The sequence below is a fragment of the Sphaeramia orbicularis genome, chromosome 3 (genome assembly GCF_902148855.1).
Source record: "Sphaeramia orbicularis chromosome 3, fSphaOr1.1, whole genome shotgun sequence".
Lineage (NCBI taxonomy): Eukaryota > Metazoa > Chordata > Actinopteri > Kurtiformes > Apogonidae > Sphaeramia > Sphaeramia orbicularis.
This window is the reverse complement of record NC_043959.1, coordinates 14,363,614-14,385,880: the sequence shown is the minus strand read 5'-3', so window position 1 is coordinate 14,385,880 and position 22,267 is coordinate 14,363,614. Positions and strand designations below refer to the sequence as shown.

General features: G+C 40.9%; 1 protein-coding gene and 1 pseudogene across 3 annotated transcripts; one reads left to right on the top strand and one right to left on the bottom strand.

Moving 5' to 3' along the window:
- LOC115413225 (monoacylglycerol lipase ABHD2-like) overlaps positions 1-2,889 on the bottom strand; it is a 40,129-nt pseudogene extending 37,240 nt beyond the window's left edge.
- Positions 2,890-5,254: 2,365 nt separating this feature from the next.
- On the top strand, positions 5,255-21,747 carry LOC115417127 (uncharacterized). 3 transcript variants are annotated; one of them, XM_030131125.1, is made up of 5 exons: positions 5,255-5,461; positions 7,827-8,186; positions 8,732-9,049; positions 9,453-9,545; positions 9,691-9,923. In XM_030131125.1, the coding sequence occupies exons 1-5, from the start codon at positions 5,392-5,394 to the stop codon at positions 9,822-9,824; spliced, it is 975 nt and encodes a 324-aa protein (XP_029986985.1). In that variant the 5' UTR covers positions 5,255-5,391; the 3' UTR covers positions 9,825-9,923. The 3 variants fall into 3 exon arrangements, with proteins under 3 accessions (XP_029986985.1, XP_029986986.1, XP_029986983.1); XM_030131126.1 differs by lacking the exon at positions 9,691-9,923 and adding an exon at positions 11,307-11,500 and having other exon boundaries at positions 5,257-5,461; XM_030131123.1 differs by lacking the exons at positions 5,255-5,461; positions 7,827-8,186; positions 8,732-9,049; positions 9,691-9,923 and adding exons at positions 11,307-11,638; positions 11,854-12,186; positions 14,575-14,905; positions 18,731-21,747.
- The last annotated feature ends 520 nt before the right edge of the window (positions 21,748-22,267 follow it).

Genomic DNA, 22,267 nt, shown 5'->3' with positions numbered 1-22,267 from the left:
GGCAAAGTCATTGCAGGCCTTGGTGAATAAAGTTCAGGTGCTGCTGACGCAGGAGGGTTTGTTAGCCTGTCAACTGTAGCAAATAAGGCCCGACCACTACGACTATTTTTGGTGATAATGTCAGAAAAATACAACTTCCTTGCATTCCTTAGTTGTAAGTTATAAGAGTGAAGTTTCTCTTTATAGATGTCACAATGAACTTGTAGATTTGTTTTTCTCCATCTGCGCTTCGCTTTCCGACACTCTCTTTTTTCATTTTTTACCAGTGTGGAATTTCTCCATGGAGCCTTTTCCTTCCAGAGATAACCTTCACCTTAGTGGGAGCAATGAAATCCATAATATTTAGCATCTTAGCATTGAATAATAATAATAATAATACATTTTATTTATAAGCGCCTTTCAAGACACCCAAGGACACTGTACAACAAGATAAAACAAACCATCCATAAAATACAAAGAAATAAACAGATTAAACAATAATTACTATATATAGAAATGAAGTAGTAGAATGGAGATTAGAGCTTATGGGGGGTAGGCTATTCTGAAAAGGTGAGTTTTGAGTCTGGATTTGAATGTGGGGAGAGAGTCACAGTTACGGATGGATGGTGGGAGGGAGTTCCAGAGCTGAGGAGCAGAGTGGCTGAAGGCTCGGCCTCCCATGGTGCTGAGACGGACAGGGGCCACGGTGAGGTGGATAAAGGAGGAGGACCTGAGGGAACGGACTGGAGTGGCGACATGGAGGAGGTCTTACAGGTACTGAGGGGCGAGATTGTGGATGGATTTAAATGTGTACAGAAGGAGTTTGAATTCAATTTTCTGTTTGATTGGGAGCCAGTGTAGTTCCTGGAGGATGGGGGTGATGTGGTGGTAGGAGGGGGTTTTGGTGATAATGCGGGCGGCAGAGTTGTGGACCAGTTGGAGCTTATGGAGGGACTTTTGGGGGAGACCGAATAGGAGGAGTTACAGTAGTCAAGGCGGGAGGTTACGAGACTGTGCACAGAATAGAGGTGGTATGTGGGGTGAGGGAGGGCGAAGACGGTTGATGTTTGCGCAGGTGGAAATATGCAGACCTGGGTGATGTTATTGATGTGGGATTTGAAAGACAGTAGGGCCATCGAGGATGACGCCCAGACTCTTAACCTGAGGTGAGGGGGAGACTGAGAGCTGTCGATAATGAGGGAAAAGATGTTGGTTTTGGAGAGAGTGGATTTGTGCCAATGAGGAGCATTTTCTGTTTTATCACTATTGAGTGTCAAGAAGTTGGAGGTGAACCAGAATTTAATTTCAGAGAGGCAGGAGGTGAGGGAGGAGGGTGGGAGTGTGGAGCAAGGTTTGGTGGTGAGGTAGAGCTGGGTGTCATCCGCGAAACAGTGAAAATGGATATTAAATTTTCTGAAAATATTGCCAAGGGGGAGAAGGTAAATGATGAAAAGAAGGGGCCCCAGGACTGAGCCCTGGGGCACACCTGAGGTAACTGTGGTGGGATTTGACCTGAAGGATTTGAGCTGAACGAACTGAGTGCGGCCTGACAGATAAGAATGAAACCAGTGGAGGGGAGTATGGGTGATGCCAATAGATGAGAGTCTACTGAGGAGGATGGGGTGTGAGATGGTGTCGAAGGCTGCACTCAGATCGAGAAGAATCAGGATGGATAGTGAACCGGAGTCAGCTGCAAGGAGGAGATCATTAGTGATTTTTAGAAGGGCGGTTCTATACTGTGGTGTGGGCGGAAACCGGACTGGAAGGGCTCGTAGAGACTATTGGTGATTAAGTGTGTGTGGAGTTGAGCGGCGACTATTTTTTCGACAATTTTGGAAATGAAGGGCAGGTTGGATATGGGGCGGAGGTTATTGAAATTGTTGGGGTCTAGACCAGGTTTTTTGAGGATGGGGGTGACGGCTGCAGTTTTGAATTGTGGAGGAACAGTTCCAGTGATCAGGGAAGAGTGAGTGATGGCAGATATGAGGGAGGAGAGAGGGAAGGCAGGATTTGATCAGATGTGTGGGGAGAGGATCAAGGTGACAGGTGGAGGGCTTGGAGTTTTTGATAAGGTTGGCGATTACAGAGGTGTCAGGAAGTTGGGAAACTGGAAAATGACTGTTGGAGTGTGAGTGGTTCAGGTGGAGAGCAGGCGGTGAGTTTGGACAGAGGTCTGGTGGATGTTGTGGATTTGTCATTAAGAATTGCAGTAGAGACTGGCAGGTGGCCTGGCGAGTACATGTGGGGGGGCAGGGAGTCAGGTGGCTGGAAAAGGTTTTATTGAGTAGGGTGAACAGTGTTTTGGTGTTTCCTGAAGTTAGTGACAGCTCATTGACTGAACCCCCTGACAGGGCAGGTGTTAGAGAGAAGACCTGGTTAAGACCTCATTGGTGTTTTCAGTTATACAACATTTTGTGATTACCTCCTTTGAAAACATTTGTGTACACTGAAATGTACTTTCAAAGAAAACACAGCAATGATCAGACAAGCCCACATCACACACACTTATTTTAGAGATGCCCAGACCCTTCGAGATCACTAAGTCCAGTGTGTGCCCCTTAATGTTGTCGGTTCTGTTACAATGCTGAGTCCACCCAAAATTGTCCAGAGTGTTACTGAGGTCTTTAGTCCCTTTGTTCTGAAAGTTGTCAACTGGATGTTAAAATCCAGCCATTATATCCTCCATTACCACCGCTTATCTGGGGCCGGGTCGTCGGGGTACAGTCTAAGCAGGGATGCCCGACTTCCCTCTCCCCAACTCCTCCTCCAGCTCTTCCGGGGGACCCCGAGGCGTTCCCAGGCCAGCCAAGAGACATAGTCTCTCCAACTTGTCCTGGTCTTCCCCGCGTCTCCCTCCCGGTGGGACAATGCCCGGGAACAACCTCCCCAGGGAGGCCGTCCAGGAGGCATCCGAATAGATATGTTAAAATCACCACAATAATTATACAGTCAAAATCATACAGGTCATAGACAGCAGTTCACTAAAATCAGCATTAAAGTCTGCACAGTATTTGGGGGGGCGATGAATATTTAAAAGCATGACCCTGGACGATGCCTTAAGCTGTACAGACCACATTATTCCAAAGAAGGGAAACTTCCAAGAGACAGCTGCTTACACTGATATGATTCCTTGAATAAGACTGCAACTCCACCTCCTCTTCTGTTTATTCTAGGCTCACTGATAAAACTGAATTTGGGAGGGGTTGACTCAATAAGAACAGTTGCGCTGTTATTTTGGTCCAACCAAGTTTCAGTTAAAAAAATAAAATCGAGGCTGTGCTCAGTAATAAAATCATTGACTAAAAATGTTTTCCCCTGCTAAAGACCTAACATTTAATAAAGCTTATATAAGAGTTTTCAAAGTATCATGTGTGGGGGCAAGCTGTGGCTTACAGAGTATGTTTACCTCATTTTGAAAACCTTTTTCTGTGTGGCTTCAACAAGAATCTTTCTATTCTGGGTAGAGTACTTTTAACCAAAAGCTGAAGGTATCTCAAGGCTCGTTTATCTTGAGTTGTCACTATTTGTTCAAGATTCAACCCTTAAAGAAATAAATAGTTATTTATCAATTTTGCATGGAAAACAAAAAGCATCTCCTCAAAAAAGACATGCTTCCAGCATCTAGGAAAGGAGGGAGGATTTGAGTTATTGGATTTTATTGATTTAAAACAACACATTTAAAATTAAATGGATTAAGGAATGTCTAAAGGCTCTTCGGTCTATTTGGTTTTTTATTCCACACAACATATTTTAAAATGTTGGACGTTTACATTTTTTATTGTCTTGTAAATTAACAGTATCACCAGACTACCTTGAAACTTTCTAAATTCTATCAACAAGCTCTGCTTTCTTGGAAACTTTGCTATACACACAATTTTTCTCCACACAAAGCTGTTATTTGGAATAATGAAAACAATTATTGTCAGAAAGAAATCAATTTTTTTACAGAGCTGAATTGACAAAGACCTTATTTTCATTTACAACCTCTTTGACAAAGATGGGAACTTATTAAGATATGAACAATTCATGACAATAAATTTGTTTCCAATTCCAAATAAGAATACAACTATGTATTCAAAGCAATCCCTAATGGTATTTTCTTACTTATGAAAAGTCATCTTAGTTATCAAACATCACAGACAGATAAACCTTGTTATTGATTAATGCAGTACTATTCTTAGCTCGAGCTGTAATAACAAGCATATACGCAATACATTGTGTAAAAAGGGGAAAATTTCCCCCAAAGGTAAAGCATGATGGAATTCAACTTTCTCTGAAATTGAGTGGTCAAAAGCTATGGACATTACCATATAAATACTGTATTACGGACAAAATTAGAATTTTACATCTCAAAATTTTACATAACGTATATCCCTCCAATGTTATTTTGTCTTGATTCTCTGTTGTGGAAGAAATGTGTAACTTTTGTCATTCTTACTCTGAAAATATTCTACACTTATTCTTTTTGTGTGAACATTCTTTTAATTTCTGGTCCAAAATTGAAAATATATCATATCTAAAATTAATAATACAATAACTATAACATCCCAAAAACATCATTACATATTTTAACATGATATTCACAATTTAGAATTTGTTGTAAATGTGTTCATCTTACTTGGAAAATTTCATATACGTAAAAATAAATACACTAAAACACACCCAAAGTTTAAAATCTTCCAATTGGAATTTGAAAATTATATTAAATCTTTAGAATTATCCATAAAAAAAAAAACAAAAAAAACTCTAACACCCTTGCCATTTATAAACAATTATTTAATATTGACTGAACTCTCTGTTGTATTTATTTATTTTATATTTTTGTTAGATCTGTTATTTTTATTTATTTATTTACTTTTTTATACTATTATTTGTATATTATGCTTTGTATCTTTCATCATTTTCTTAAACTGTATGTTCAAATGCTTTTCTCTCCCTTTTGACATCTTGTTTGTTCAAATTTTTGTACGGTATACTCAAATGTTTTCAATAAAGTTGGGAAAAAAAATAACTTAATGTCTATGTCGACATAACGAGATATACCTAGAAAAACATTTTAAACACTTAATTATGTTTATGTTACATCACGTAACTTACAGCCATGAAATTTAAGTAAAACTGTAGTCATATTCGGTTTTGAAGTTTATCCGTTTCCACTTCATCGAATCTACTGCTGCCCTGAGCATGCCAGCTCTGGAAGTCCGTCAATGGGCGTGACTCAACCTGTAGGGGGAACCGGGGGAGGGATTAACCCTGGTTGAATGGGCGTCAGTGGTACAGGGTGGGTTCTGCAGTGAGCACCCTCTCATATCATCTGCCCATCACTAGAACCAGTCCACAGTGGAACTGAGTGGAAGCAGTGCAGTGACACCTGTGTGCTTCTGAAGCCTGGTTCAGATCAGGCACAAGGACATGAAACTACAGCTGTGGACTTTGTGCAGGAAGATGGAAGTGTTGGTGGTGTTTGTGATCCTCATCCACGGTAAGACAAACATAAACAGCCCTCCTCTGTGTCATCTGCTGGAACAGGTCTGTACTGTTACTGCACTCTGAGGGGTTTGGGACATTTTACTCAAATATATCAAATGTTTCACAGACTATGTTTCTGAGAGGAAAAAAGACCAACTGTGGATAATTTGAAGGCAGATAAAGGAACAAGAAAAGAGTTAATTTCATTGTTAATATGAAGAAAATAACTGTAGAGTGAAACCACTGGTCACTGATTGAGTGACTGATCTACTGTTTATGAACAAAGTCCAGACAATGAATTTATACTAACAATCACATTTATGTTATCAGGGTACAATTTGTCAAAAAAACAGGGGAGGATATGTTTATATTTTTTGTTGGAGGAGGGGCGGGGAGTGGGGGGGGGGCAGTAATATATGATAAGTGGGGGTGCGGTTCATCACTAACGTCCACTAATGCTGGCGTGAAACCAAAGTGAAACTTGATGATTCATGGGTTAGGAAGTTAAGCTTAAAAAAGTTAAGCTTTTTTCTGCTTAAAAAGTTCAGTTTGTTACATATACACTTTGTAATCAGTTGATAAGTTATTTTATTAAGTTGGTCTAAATGAAAAATAAGGAAAACAGCCTTAGTAACATCAATTTGAACAGACATTTCTGCCTTAATTTAACATAGAAGTATATTAAGTTTAGGACAGCTTCAAAATCGTATAAACTTCCTCTAAAAGCTGAGTACAAAGCTGACGAGCCTGAAGATGTTTTTATGAGGGGCCGTATGGGACATAATTCAGAATTAGCTTTCACACGTGCACACGGGTGTGAATGCATTTCATATGTGTATGTGTGCGTTTTCAATGTGTGTGTGAGTGCATTTCATATGCATGTGTGAATGGTTATTCTGAATAATGTCCCACATGGCCCCTCATATGTTTTACTGACAGACCGCACCTGCCAGAAGAAATGGAGGGAAGCACAGAAAGAAAAGGAAGAGAAACATGATTTTACACAGAACTTCACTAACGTTAAGGCTGGATAAGCAGAATTTAACTTTGTTTTATTCACAACAGCTAATAACTATCAACACAAATGACAAAACATTTTTTACACCACACTAAAGTCTTTTCCTCAGCTAGAGGTGGTAACATTTAAGCTAGTAACGTAAGACTTTTAGCTAATTGACGTAGCAATTCCACCATAACATTAGTCTGTTAGATTTTGTTTTACGGAAGCGGAATGGTGTTATGGTTATTAACTGGCCCTGAATTTCTGCAACAGTAGTTTCAATTATGCAAGGACTAGATAATACATTTTTACTCCTTTCTAATTTAAAATTGTAGTATATATATTGGCATGTTTGCCGCATTGCATTGTGGGTATTGGGTATAGTGTTGAAAAAATGTTACTTTCTGTGCAGGGGTTCAGCAGGGTTGTGGTGTTGGTGTTAATTTGGAGTTAATGTGTGCATGTTAATGTTTATTGGCCTTTTTGTGTTTATTTTTGTATTTTTATAGAACTGCACCATGAGTCAGAGCCACAGGCCAAACAATGCCTTTCCTGTTTATCAACACTTGTAGTTATTCCTTAGGTATATAATCAGTATAACTAAATGGAGTAGTTATGATACAATTCAAACTAAGTTAGTTTGACTTAATTTAGCTTACAGAGTACAAAGCAAATCAAGTTGTTAGTACTGAAGTAGTAGTTTGTCTAACTAGAGAAGTCTTGTGGCATATACACAAATATGGCCAAATTGAAATAACTTAAAAAGATTAATGGAAATTGTTACATCAATTTTTTACATTGAGCCAGCATATCATTTTTTAGAGTGTACTTTCAACGTCCAACTCTCTGGTTCTATTCCTCTGTTAAACAGTGGATCTTAAATGAAATTTTCACAACTTCTAACCTGTATCCACTGGACACACAAATGCTGGGCCACATAAATTTGTCCCATTTACCCCCCCTTTACAGTGCCCCAGTGCATGGGGACGTTCATGAATTCTGAGACTGTGACAGTTGAGTTCAGGTGAACGTTAGTGTCAGTATTGGAGGATATAGGAGGAAGAAAACTGACACAACCTGATGGGATTTACATTAGTTAGTTGTCCCCCCCCCAAGGATGAAATTCATTCAGCAGAAGTAGGGATGTGGCAACCAGACGGGGGTGGGGGTGGGGTTGATCCCAACAAATCACACCCTGTATGTTATGACAGGACGAATTTGACAAAAGTTCAGGTTGAAAATCCCAGCCATATTTATGTGAGTGTGGAACAGATAAGGATGATCAACAACAATCAGAAGGAGGAAACTGAGGAGGACTCACCTGGGTTCTTCTGGTCCCATTTACAGATGAACACACTGTTTCTGTGTCTGTCCTCAGTTTCCCAGCATGCATTGGCTGTAGTGGTGCAGGCGTATGAGGGGATGGAGTCGGTCCTGCTGCCCTACCGGTATTCTGGCATGTTACCGGAGGTTCCTTCAGTGGTTTGGAGACGCTCTGATCTCAACCAAACAGTCATCCACCTGCTTAAAGACGAAAGTGACGATGTGAAAGAGGAATACCGTTACAGTGAGCGCACGTCAATGAAGACCAACGCTCTGGAATCTGGAGACTTCAGCCTCACTGTGAAGAAACCACAACTGTCTGACAGCAGCAGCTACACCTGCAACCTCCAATGGGAAACCGAGTGGAAGGAGACTAAAGAACGGAGACTGACACAAGTACAGCTGCAGGTCAAAGGTCAGACACAAACCACACCCACTGCAGTAGACACAGGTCAGAGGTCAGATATAAACCACACCCACTGCAGTAGACACAGGTCAGATATAAACCACACCCACTGCAGTAGACACAGGTCAGAGGTCAGACACAAACCACACCCACTGCAGTAGACACAGGTCAGAGGTCAGATATAAACCACACCCACTACAGTAGACACAGGTCAGATATAAACCACACCCACTACAGTAGACACAGGTCAGAGGTCACACGTACATGTGTCTTTGTATTCAGCTCATTTCAGTTCTGTTTTCTTCACAGCACAACCTTCATCAAACATGTACCACTTCACCCTGACTGTTTATGCACAGAAGCTACTGACTGGATTATTCCATTTTGTCACTGGTTCAGGATGAAGGGTTCAACTGAACTTTTGGTCAATCTGTTGCTGAAAACACACCTTGGATTGTTATTGTTCCTCTCCATTTATGTGAATAGTGTGTGTTGTTGAAGTTCTAGAGGGCTTTATTGTATGTTCTAATCATTGTGGTCTGTTTTCCTGTCAGATGATGAGGAGGAGGTGGAGGTCCAGCAGGGGGCGGAGTCTATCCAGCTGCCTTGTAAAGCCTCAGCCGATCTGCCTGAAGACACCACAGTGGAGTGGACTCACTTTGATCCAGAACTGGTGGTGGTCCATGTGTACCAGAATAAAGCTGATGATCTTCAAACACAGGACAGGTTTTACCGTGACCGCACAGAGATGAATAAAGACATGAGTCTGACTCTGAAAAACCCCACAGAAATAGACAGAGGTGTGTATATCTGCACCGTCTACAGGGAAGGAGACGTCCTGAGGTCTAAAGTCCTGCTCCAGGTGGTCCAAGGTCAGTGCTGGGATAGACCACATGAAACAGCTCCAGTCTGAAAACACACACCTTCTTCTGCAGCTCACACTTCTGGGTCTAAAACATTAAATATGGAGATCCATGTCCTGATGCCATTTCATGCTAATGTAGAAAAGACACTTTTCAATACTCTTACTGTCAATACTACTTATCACTACTCAGTACTACAGTCAGTACTCCACCTTATCAACTCTGGCTCTTTCATATGATCAGCTGTCAAACAGGTACACAGAATAATACACATCTTTCTTTTCAACTTCATATAAAGCAGGTTTTAGGGTACCTGATAATGTCTTTAAAGATTTGTTAGGATTTGATTGATACGTCATCATACGATCATGTCTTAGCTGGAGTTTATGTTGGTGTTTTTTGACGTCCACAGGTGGTTTTCCAACCTGGGCCACAGCTCTCCTGGTTGTCTTTGCTGTTCTTGTATTTGGACTTGTATTTATTTTTCACGGGTATTTTCTGCCAGGTATGTCACATCTGTTCCTATATTACCCATTGTGCTGTTCTTTATCATGTTTTTCTTTGTCTCATGTGATCATAGAAGCAGTCTGTCACTCATACATATAGAAACCTACATACCAAGTTTGTGATTGTAATGTGTGTCTGTGTAGTCGCTGCTGAGGAGGTCAACAGTCAGGAGTCACAGTGGACTGATCAGACAAATGCTTCAGAGAATGTGTATAATTTTACAGTACACAGACAAAACAACAGTCAAACTGGTGTCTTAAGTCTTTTTCATACCTAATGGTAGACTTGGTTCCATTGGGGACTCAGTTCAGTTGGCGGCTCAGTTCGATTGGGGAATCGGTTTGTGGGAATAGGTTTTTTCGGGGATTATGTTTGATCGGGGACTCAGTTTTGATTTGACAGGGGTTCCAACATTCAAGTTCAGTTGACATGTTCACACGTCCCCAAATGAACCAGATTATCAGAGGAAAACAAACTGGTCTATTCAAAGCAAACAAACACCTCTGATGTGAGAGCCCCTTAAACTGCTTCACTACCTTTTTAAATGACATTGATAAAAAATTAAGTTCTAATCATTTATCCATCAACAGCAATTGGACCACAATATTTAAGGTACACAACAAACTTACAGATGATACAGTCATAAGACACAGACCATGTGCTCACCTTTCACATCAACACCACATGAAGCAGATTTATTTCTTCCACAATAGTAGAGGAGGCATTAAAACACCTGAACCTTTGTGTCTAAACCAGGGGTGTCACACGCATTCAGCCCAATTTGATCTGAATCAGGCTGCACCAGTAAAATAATAGCATAATAACACTGTAAATAATATCAACTCTAGGTTTTTGTCTTTGTTTTAGTGTGAAAAATGTAAAATTGCATAATGAAAATGTGAATAACCTGAACAACCCTGTACAACCACAAAAGTAAGTATACAATTTCAACAATACTATGTCTCATCTTATCATTTACACATGTGCATTACAACTTACAGATCACAGTGGATTTACAAACACACAAGACATTTAGGAACAGGTGGAATATTGCCATCTGTAAGTTATAATGTTATTACACTGTTTCCAATAAAAATTAGAATAAAATATTTTTTCATGTGAAATGTGATTTATCTTGATAGTATGTAATCATTGTACTGGGTCAAAAGTGATTAAATGGGAATAAAAAGAGGAACATGTCCCAAAACTGAATTGTTCCAACTTCATTGACAACAGTGTATTTGTACTGGTCTGACCCATTTGAGATCAAACTGGACTGTATGTATCCCCTGAACTAAAATGAGTTTGACACATTTGATGTTCGCAAATTCATCCCATGGTTTGGATTGGACCCTTTGACGGGCCAAACCCCCCCGTCTAAACAGACAAATATGAATATCCCAATTGGATGTAAGTAGACAGGTGGTTTGTCTTTCCTCAGACAGATAACTTGTCCTTGTTGTGAACCTGCTCTTTGCTAGCACTAGGAGAATGTATTTGAGCCGGAACATTTGTCATGGAACATTTGTCTGAACCAGTGCAGCTGCAGCCTTTTGTTTGCACTCTGGAGCTCTTCAATGTGCTTTCAGTACCTGCATATTAGACACACACAGTTTTGGGTGTTCATTTAATGAGCTGCCATGCTTCTAAGACAATGCTGTCCACAGTATTTTTGGTTCATAATGAGATTATGTTGGAATAAAGCACACTACAGCAGGCCAGCCAATGAGGTGTCTACTTTTTATTTGTTTGTTCTCAGTCCAACTGGTGGAGGTGGATTCAGGGGAGGAGTCTGTCCTGCTGCCATGTAAACTATAGCTCACCTGACAAAGAACTTCAGACATATTAGCGTTATGTGGAAGAACTTAGACAACAAAAAGCTCATTATGCATAAGTACGGCTCTGGCCAACCTGATCAACAGAACCGGATGTACAGAAACAGAACAGAGATGAAGAAACACTGGCTGAGAACTGGAGACTTCAGTTTAACCCTGAAACACCCGAGGGCTTCGGACGCCGCCAATTACTTATGCATCGTCTACAACAAAAACAAGGTCCTGAAGGAGAAACAAGCGGTGCTGAAGGTCAAAGGTCAGTGCTGTAGACAGAAGATGAGAAAACTAAAGGCGCCTGGATTATCAGACACAAATGTCAAATGTAGTTGAACTGAGAATACGAGTTAACAGTTTAATAAGCAGTCGGTTCTGCTGATGATTCAACACAGATTGAACAAATATTACTTAGAAGTGTGTCCATGGCAGATATTTTCCTCTACTCTTGTCTGATGGTATGGTTGTTGTTCTCAGTCCAACAGGTGGAGGTGGATTCAGGGGAGGAGTCTGTCCTGCTGCCCTGGAAAACCACATTTCATATAGAGGACGTCAGTCAGGTCACAGTGAAGTGGACAGATGAGGATGACAAGAAGGTCCATGTGTATGAGGACGGCTCTGACAGAACTAATGAACAGGACGATGAATACAGAAACAGAACAGAGATGAAAGAAGACCCACTGAGAACTGGAGACCTCAGTCTGACCCTGAAACACCCCACAGACTGGGACAGTTACACCTACACCTGCACCGTCTACAAAAGAGACAAGCAGATCCTGAGGAGGAAACAAGTGCGTCTGGAGGTCAAAGGTCAGTACTGTAGACACAGGTCATTCCTAGTTCTAGAATACTGAGCCCTTCTTAGAGTCACCATCCTAGACATGGGTCAGTCCTCTAGATACAGGTCAGTGCGCTCAAGGGAAACCAAAAACACTGCAGCATTCATTAGTATTTAAATGCCATAAATTTCTCTTTCAAAACTCTGAAAAAAGTACTTATTTTTTCCTGACATTCCAAAGTAAAATAGAATTTGTCAAATATTTTACATCAAGTCTCACATTAACACTATGTAGATCAGGATGATAGCATCAACTTATGGGTTTGTTTCTACAGTGCTTTGACACAACAACAGAAATATTCCTTCATTTTCCAAACTGTTGAATCCTCTGGAGGGTTGCAGAGATGCCAGGGTCAGGATGCCTGACTACCAACAAGGAAATGCATGGTTTACTCTGAATATTTGTCTAGGTCATCACTAACATGTAGAGACTGACAACCATTCACTCTTACATTCTTATGATTTAGACTCACCAATTAACCCATAAAAATGCATGTGTGTGGATGGTGGGAGGAAGCCAGAGTACCTGGTCTGAGAAAGGCCACCACCAGCAGGTTTATGCTTTTATAAAGTCTGATATAAGACTGTGTGCCATGAAAAATGAGGTGGAATTCCAACTCAATACCTTTTAGTGACTGTTTTCAAAAATAATGTTTCCTCTCATGTTGTTCATTAAATTATGTTTAAAGTGTCGTTAAAAACTGATGCGTTAAAGGTGAAGTTTGTGATATTTACTCCCACCTAGTGGTGAACTTCTAGACTAAGAGAACCAACTGAATTCTGCTCACCCTCTCTTAGGGGGACACAAAAAACCTCCAAGTCCTTCAGAAGTGTCAGTCTTTCTTTTCATTCCTTCTGGTCTTTTCTGTTCAGATTGTTGAAACCACTTCTTCAACACGTTTGTATAAACTGGAATTCATGGAATGCCACACTTGTATTAATTCTCGTTTTACTTTGTGGTTTGTTGGTTAAAGTTTCCTTGTGCGACATTGTCTTTACTGATGTTTAATATCCTGAGAGTTACTTTCAGATCAAACTGGATCATAAAAAAGGAGTGTGGTTATTGGCTGAACCCTCATTGAGTCACTCCTATTATTTATTATTTCCCCAAAATCCACAAACATCTTAGGAAACCACCTGTGAATACAGCATGGAGCAAATCCAATCAGTTATCTAGATTTAACCACATATAAAGATGAAACTGGAGTTCTTCACACATCTGTTGAAAAGACATTTTAGTAAGTAAGTAAGTAAGTAAATTTTATTTATAGAGCACTTTTCACAGACAGAGTCACAAAGTGCTTTATCGATTCAAATCAGAATCAAATCAAGTTTACAGAGACCCAACAGAATCCTTCAGGAGCAAACACTTGTGATTGGTGACAGTGGCGAGGAAAAACTTCCCTTTAACAGCAGAAACCTCTAGCAGACCCAGACTCCTGAAGGATGGTTGTCTGCCTTGACCAGTTGGGGTTAAAGAGAGAGAGAGAGAGTAAAGGAGGAGAAAAGAGAGAGCGATAGAGATATAGAGAGACTGGGGGGGGGGGGGGGGGGGGGGATGACACATGGAGTACGTTATGATGAATACATAGAGTGTAGTCAGTCTGTGGTGGCCCTGGGTCAGGTAGGAGACTAAAAAGCCTTTTTGAACAGGAGGGTTTTGAGGTGTTTCTTAAAGCTCTCTACAGAGTCCATGGACCGTAGGTGTAGAGGCAGGTCATTCCATAGACGTGGTGCCACAGCTTTAAAAGACCTGTCACCGCGTGTGCTAAAACAGGTGCGTGGAACCATCAGCAGGTGCTGTCCTGAAGACCTCAAGCTACGAGTCGAGCTGTAGGGCTGGATCAGGGAAGCAATGTATGCAGGGGCCTGGCCATGTAGAGCCTGGAAAGTTAGCACCAGAATTTTGAAATGAAGATGATATAGAACAGGGAGCCATTGGAGGGATTTAAGGATGGGAGTGATGTGGGTTCTCCTGTTTGTGCGGGTCAGGAGCCTGGCAGCAGAGTTCTGGACAAACTGTAGACGGGCCAGCTCCTTCTTGTTTAAGCATGTAAACAGGCTGTTGCAGTAGTCTAAGCGAGAAGACACAAAAGCGTGAACGATCATCTCGAGCTCATTTGTGGACACCATAGATAGTAGCAGTCATCCCAAACATATGACAGATAACATACCAGCAGAGCAGTTTCTGAGACTGAAATGGAACTGCTCTGATCCTGATGACATTCGTAAACATACAAAAAACTTCAGACACACACATAAGTACTTTGTTCTGCTGCTGATTGGATCATCATTTAGAAGTGTATCCATGGCAGATGTTTTCCTCTACTGTTGTCTGATGGTATGGTTGTTGTTCTCAGTCCAACAGGTGGAGGTGGATTCAGGGGAGGAGTCTGTCCTGCTGCCCTGGAAAACCACATTTCATATAGAGGACGTCAGTCAGGTCAGAGTGGAGTGGATGGCCTATGGTGCCAGGAAGGTCCATGTGAATGAGGACGGCTCTGACAGAACTAATGAACAAGACGATAAATACAGAAACAGAACAGAGATGAAAGAAGACCCACTGAGAACTGGAGACCTCAGTCTGACCCTGAAACACCCCACAGGCTGGGACAGTTACACCTACACCTGCACCGTCTACAAAAGAGACAAGCAGATCCTGAGGAGGAAACAAGTGCGTCTGAAGGTCAAGGTCAGTACTGTAGACACAGGTCATTCCTAGTTCTAGAATACTGAGCCCTTCTTTCCCCCTTCCCTGTCTAACCTGCACAATCCCAAACAGCACAATGTGGAGTTACTCATGGTGCAGATTTTAATTATATATATTTTAGTATTTTTCATCAGGCTGGATAATCCATCCATCCATCCATGTCCCTGTCCAGCTTCTCCATTGGCATGTTCTTAATTACACTGTTGTGACAAAGTGTTTGTTCTAGACAGACTGTGTCTAGTACAGAGGTCTAATAATAGAAAAACCCCAGGTTCAGATCCAGCAGACCATTCCTCCCAGTCACACTCCTCCTGGTCTCATTGTCATTGCCCATGTGAATGTTGAAGTTTCTCAGTAGAACAGTGGAGTCCCTGAGGGGAGCGCCTTCCAGCACACCACCAACAGACTCCAAGAAGGCAGGGTACACATGGGACAGACAACAGTCACAACCTGTTCCCTGAACTGAAGCTCAGCCCTCTCATTCAATGGGGTGAACTCCAACATAAAACCACTGAGCCAGAGTTCTACCAGAGGGCAGAGCAGGTGGGAGTAACCCCACACCTTCTGCACACCTCTAACCCTGAACAACTCCTGAATAAGGAAAAAAAAAAAAAAGTCTCACCACCCTTGAGGAGATCGGTTCCAGAGCCCAAGTCTAGTCTGTACCTCTCAATCATCTGCCACAACTCTGCCTCCTTCCTCACGTGGGGCCTCATGTACAAAGACTTGTGTGGATTTCATACTGAAACCTGGTGTTTGCCCAAATCCAGAAAAGTCCGTACGCACAAAAAAAAAAAAAAAAAATCCAGATGAATAAAACTGTGCGTACGCCCGAGTCCAAGCACACTTCCTTTGTACATCCCAATCAGCGTGGAATTGACTGCATATGTTGGAGTACCAGAGTCCTCCCTCTCCACACCCACATTTAAATATACAAATTAGTATAAACAGGGTCTTCAGATGGGATTCCCCTCTCTGCATGATCAAATGACGTCAAAGTGGACATGAAGTGGGGGCCAAAACAAGCAGAAGGAGAAAAAAAAGGGACAAACTCACCCCGTTTGAGCAGAGAGTCACCGCTATTGTGAGTGACACTGCTCTCACTGGGGTGACTCGAATCATCCCCAAGGTAAACATATATTTAGTATTTGTGTAACTCACATATTAGTTCATTCTATTGGTCATGTAATGGACTGAGTACAAAGCCTGAACCCAAATGCAAGACCAGTAAACAGATAAAAAGTTGAGTGTTTATTAAACACAATCACAGGGGAAAAAAACAATACAGAATAGTTAACACGTCTGTGAAGGCGTTGGTATCTGGACTCGATGTCCGGGCTGTGAGCAGGGTCAGCGGGCGGTCAGCACAGCCGAGCCGGAGTAATCCCGACAGCAACCCGACTAGGGCAAAACAGAGGGATGTCAAAAAAACAGGCCAGGTCATACACGGGGGAGCAAAACAGAAGGCAACGGGACATGAGGGACAGGCTTACTCACGGTCAAAATCCAGGCGAGGGTCAAAACACACAGGTAATCATTGGAGGCTGAGGTAACCAGGGGAAAAGGCAGAATCGGAAGTCGGATGAACAAACCAGGTCACAAGCAGGCAGATAAGGAACAGGCAGAATCGGTGGTCGGTAGACAAAAGAGGTCACAACGGGCAGACAGACTGACAGGATCCAAAAACGCTGGTGAATAAGCACACAAGTGTAGCAAAGAAACAAGGGAAGACACAGGGTTTAAATACACAAGAGGGAGGGAAGACAATTAGACACAGGTGGAACACATCAGGGTGGAGACAGGTAATCAGGAGCAGGTGAAACAATCAAGGAAGGGAAGTAAAGGCAACAGACATGACACATGAGGGAAAACTTAACAAAATAAAACAGGAAATGACAGACAACATAAAAGACAGACAAGACAGACAAAAATCCAGACACTGTCTGGGAGCCGACATGACAGGTCATACAATAGTCTGATCACAGCCAAACAAGATAAAGGTTTATGTGTAATCATGCCACGACATCAAAGAGGAAATCAAAGACTTTGACTCATTTTTAATCACTCCATTTATTTATTTATTTATATTTATTTGAATGAATGAATGAATGAATGAAATCTTTATTTTGAACATATCAACAGTGAAATCAAAACAAAAATTAGCCAACAATATACAAGTACTATACATAAATGATTGATAAGCAACAAACAACAAAATGAATAAATAAATAATAATAGTTATAGTAAATAAATAAATAAAATAATAATAATAATAATAATAATAATAATAATAATAATAATAATAATAATGATAATAATAACAAATGAAGTGAAATTATACATGCTCCAAAAAGAGTAGGAAGAAGTAAAAACTTATGTACTCCTACCCCCAATTTCTATTCCTTATGATCACTATATAGCAATTATTATTTATTTCCCAAAAGACACTTAGACAGAAGATGGTGAGACGCAGTCTCAGCCTGTCACAGACCGTAGGATTTCTCTGGTCCAACAGCCAGCTGCTGATGCCCCTCCTCGGCTGTGTCCACACCTGTGCCCACCCGAGTCACAAGAGGACATCGTGAGGGCAATCGGCGGCATCAGTGAGTGCCAGGATCGACTTATAAATGTTCCCACAGACATTAATATTACATTAAATGTATTTATCAACAAGTGAATTGTGTGTCCTTGTCTCTTCGTGTGGCTGAAATCACATCCTATTCGGATGGCAGGATTGGCAGTGATGGGTCCAGGGTCCAGTTCTGGTGGTGGTGGTGGTGGGGGGGGCTGCTCTGGCAGTAGGATGATGTGCCAGTGTGTTCATTGTTCATCTGTGTATCTCTGCTGTGCACATCAATCGGAGGAATTACTTTTGTAGCTTACTGGCCGATAGGCCGTAAGCTATTGTCATCATGCAGTGGGGAGATGACCAAAACATAATGTCCACATGCTGATCAGGATCTTCTTCTGGATCCGGGAACTTATGGAAAATTTAACATGGGCTCTTATGGGGAAAACATTTTAATCTTCTTCTTCTCCCAAACTCCAGTTCTGATTGACTTTAAACTTGGTATACAGCTTCTTTATGATGATGTCAACACAAGGTATTGAAATTATTTGGATCCGGATCTGATTCTGGATTTGGTGCCACTTTGAAAAATTTTCCCATTATAAGAGATAGGAAGTGGATTGATCCAATAAATCAGTAAGTATCAATGATATCAAGTTGGAATTTGATTTTTTTACAGATCTGATTGGAATATGAGCAAAACATGGACTATCTCTGTAATATAATAAATACACAGAACTGGGTGAGAATAAATGGCATCTGGATACATTTCCCAAAGCTTTTAATTTGACCCATAAGCTACAGGGCCATTTGTCCTATTTTTCACATTATTAAGAGTTTCCCAGTATCACCTCGAAGTGTCGCCAATGGTTCAAAAGCACTAGAAATGTGCGTACGGCAGCTATGAAGTTGGCGTGGAGGACTGCATATTTCCACGGTCATGTCCTTCTTTGTACATTTGAACGTGAGCGTGGAAAAGGGCGTACGCCACATTTTTGTGCATACGCAACCTTTGTACATGAGGCCCCAGGACAGTAGCATTCTGTGTCCCTGGTGCCAATTTAGACAACCATGGAGTTCTGAGTGTAGTCATCTTATCAGCCTTCTCTGCTGTTCCTGGTCAAATTACTTAAACTGAGTAATTATTCAATCTTTTCCTTTTAAAGAGGCTGATTTTCCTCCACATTGAAGATTTGATGATAAAAAACTGTCCTGTGTTGATGTCATGTTTCCTCCCAGTTCAAGAGGTGGAGGTGGAGGAGGGGGCAAAGTCGGCCCTGCTGCCCTTCAGCATAACCCCTGACCTGCCTCAGGACGCCACAGTGGAGTGGAGGTACTATACTAATGTCTATGAATACATGTATGTCCATGTGTATGAGAAGACGTTAGCTCAACTTGGTCAACAGCACTGTAAATACGAAAACAGAACAAAGATGAATGAAGACCCATGGACAACTGGAGACTTAAGTCTGACCCTGAATGACCTCCAACAGGACGACTCTGGAAGATATGAATGTAAAGTCATCAGAGAGGGAGTCACCCTGAGAGGGAAAACAGTGGAGCTGAAGGTCAGAGGTCAGAGGTCATGTGGGTCTCTGTCTTCTGACTCCTCTGCAGACAGATCTCAGATCACATATCAATTTCCTCCAATAAGAGAAGATGCAGAAGCTGAGGAAGCTGTTTGATTGATCTGTTGTGTATGTGTTTCTATTTATCAAGTCAAACTCCTAAACTGAGGTTTGATCTTATTCTTCTTGAATATATGAAACAGGTAAATACAATAGAAATCGACACACTTCAAACCACTCAAACTATGCTTTTAGACTCTTCATTATTGTATTTCTAGTGTTTGTTGTTCTCTGATGACAAATTTTTCACAGCAGTAGTCTGTCCTCCAAACCAAAGAAAATCCAAACAATCAAATCAAAACCACTGCAGCAAAATCTGACAAATGAACAGTGTCAAAGAGGATGGATTTTCCAACAGGATGATGATCTGAAACCTATCTGTAAATCCACCATGGACGACCTCAGAGACTGCAGCTGAAGGTTTTGAAACAGACCTCACAGTCCCAGACTTGAACATCATTGAACATCTGTGGGTAGATCTGTCATGGGGGGGATTTAATGTTATCAAAGCTTCAGCTGTATGTAGTTCTAGTCGGTTTCCATTTAGTTTTCTCTTTTTTTGTTTAATGGTTTGACCAAACCTCTATATATGCTCCCACTGTGTCTCATTTTGTTGGGTCAGTTTTTGTCAGTTTGTGTGGTGCATCAGTTCTTGTTCTCAGCCTTAGTTGCTATTATTTTTGTGTACAGTTCTGTTATGTTGACCTCTTTTACATACTTAATTATTAAAACTATCATTTGTAATCATTTTTTGCATAATTTTGGGTGAATAAAAACCCACACCTGTCTCTTGGTCGTCTTACTGCTCGGTCCCTAACAAAGATAAAAGAGAACAGTGAAGCATCAGTCCAGTCCTACAGAGACAGCACATCTAATCCAAACATACAAAAGCAGCACATACAATAGAATCGCACAGAATACATCAGCACAGAATCACAGACAGATGTAAACAGACATTACATATGGAAAAACAGCATCTATGATCATGACACAAATAACACACAGACACAGGTTAGTGTGTACAGGTGTAGTTGTCTGCAAACCATGTTTTTAATTTGGCTGTAAAAGTGCAGTATGTATGTGTATCTTTACTGTGGGTGGGAAGTGAGGTCCAGTTTTGTGTCGCTTTAACATAAAATGAGAACTGACCTAATGTGCTTTTCCTGAATGGAACTGATAAGTCACCCCGTGTGGTGCTTCTGCTGATTGGACTAGTGTTATTACGTTGGTTTATGAATGAATTTCATGCTGTGACCCTCAATAAAGGGGTCTGACTAATAACAGAGTGTGGAATTTTTACACGTCACAGTTGTGTCTTTTAATGCTGACAGTTTTTCCCCATATCCTATAGAGCCCAAAGTTTTTCACTCAACTATATTTCATACTGTAGGTGTATAAATCAGTTTTGACCTGGAGTAGATTGTGGTCAATCTGTACAAAATGAAGAATACACGTTAACTTGATCTGTTGTTGTTGCCTCTACATCTTCGGCATCTCAGGTTATCTGAAGATCCCAGTTCAAGTCCAACACATACTTGTTTTTGTGTTCTAATGAGTACAGAGATACTATAACATGGAGATCCTGTAGGTCTTCTTTCCAGCCCTTCTAATATGAGATCTAACCCTTATTGTCCAGTCTCCAAAAATCAACTCTTTTAATAAACTAAGTCGACTTTCTGGTCCCGCCATATGAAGATGTGTCCAGCAGATGGCACCACTGTTTCTGCCTGTGAACTTCATTTGGATCCAGAGGGTCACACAGCTCCATTTCCAGTTCTTGCTCAGAAGTAATCCATCCCTTTCAGATCTGCTTCTCACAGAACAGAATAACGGTTGCAGTTGAGTCTGAGCATCCACAGAGTGGTGTTTACTGCAGATCAGCCACTGTTTCTGAAGTGAGGAACTGACCAAACTGGAGATCTGCTTCAAATATGAAACCAGTGACACATTAGTGGAGCTGATATGAGCATGCCACCACTCCTGTTCACACTGACTTTATCCAAAACCAGCCACAGTTTGAACAGGTGATCATTTAAAAGACTTCAGCACAAACTGATTAAATAAACAAGTTCTGGTTTTATTTCCTACATTTGGGTGCTTTCAGTTATTATTTGGGGTTCTTTTTTGGTTTGTTTTTTTATAGAACAAAACACAACATTTGAAGACAGCACTCATCTAACTCACCAAATCGTCCTGAAAGTTGTTCACTTTTCATTTTAATTTAGAAGAACCATTTGTCCATCGTAAATCAGAATAATTGCTAAAATAATTTTAGTATTTTAGGTATTTATTTATTTAGTTACAAGACAGCGCGTATTGGCATTAGTTACAAAGAACAAGATGGGTGCAGCAGATTTAGCAGAGGAGCTAATTCCCATCTGTTGTCCTGGACAAACAATCAACATAATAAAACATCACATGGTTCCAGAGTACTAATATACAGAATGAAAACCATGAAACAATGACAGATATAGGAACATATGCTCAGGCTGAACGGTTCCAGCCAAATACATGAAAAGGGGCTGACATTCTAAAAGTACAAAAACATTTTCCTAGAATAAGAATAAAATATGGAAGAAAGAAGAAGAGAGAGAAAAAAAAGAAAGAAAAATTGAAGACTAAATAAATAAATAATCATAAAATAGAGGGTCTGCACGTGACGTCACCTCTAGTGGAAGTCACCATGGTTCTGCCCACTGAGTGGAAGAAAGAGGGAGATACAGGTTTGAAAAGCAGTCGGAGCTATCGATTTACAGACACCGAAAGACAAAGAAAAGAGAAGTAGATGGATCCACAAACCCAGGAAACCAAACCTAGATCTGTGGATCCTGTTTGGTGTCAGCTAACATTAATTTATGCTGTATTTTTGGGTCAAATCAGACCTTAAATGATGTATTGTTTTGGCTAATATTACTTCTTAGTAAAGCTCTTGGTTTCATGATCAGGTCTTTCATGGTTTTTGTCTTCATTTTGTGATTCTGAACCTTGTGCTCCTACATGATTAGTAAACTAACTGAAACTGAGGCTAACCCAGTTTTTCAAATACGGGGGAACTGGAGAATAAAGCTACGACGGAGTATTAGAGCCACATAAGAAAATAAAAACACTGGTCACTACGAGTATAAAGTCATAAAATATCGATATAA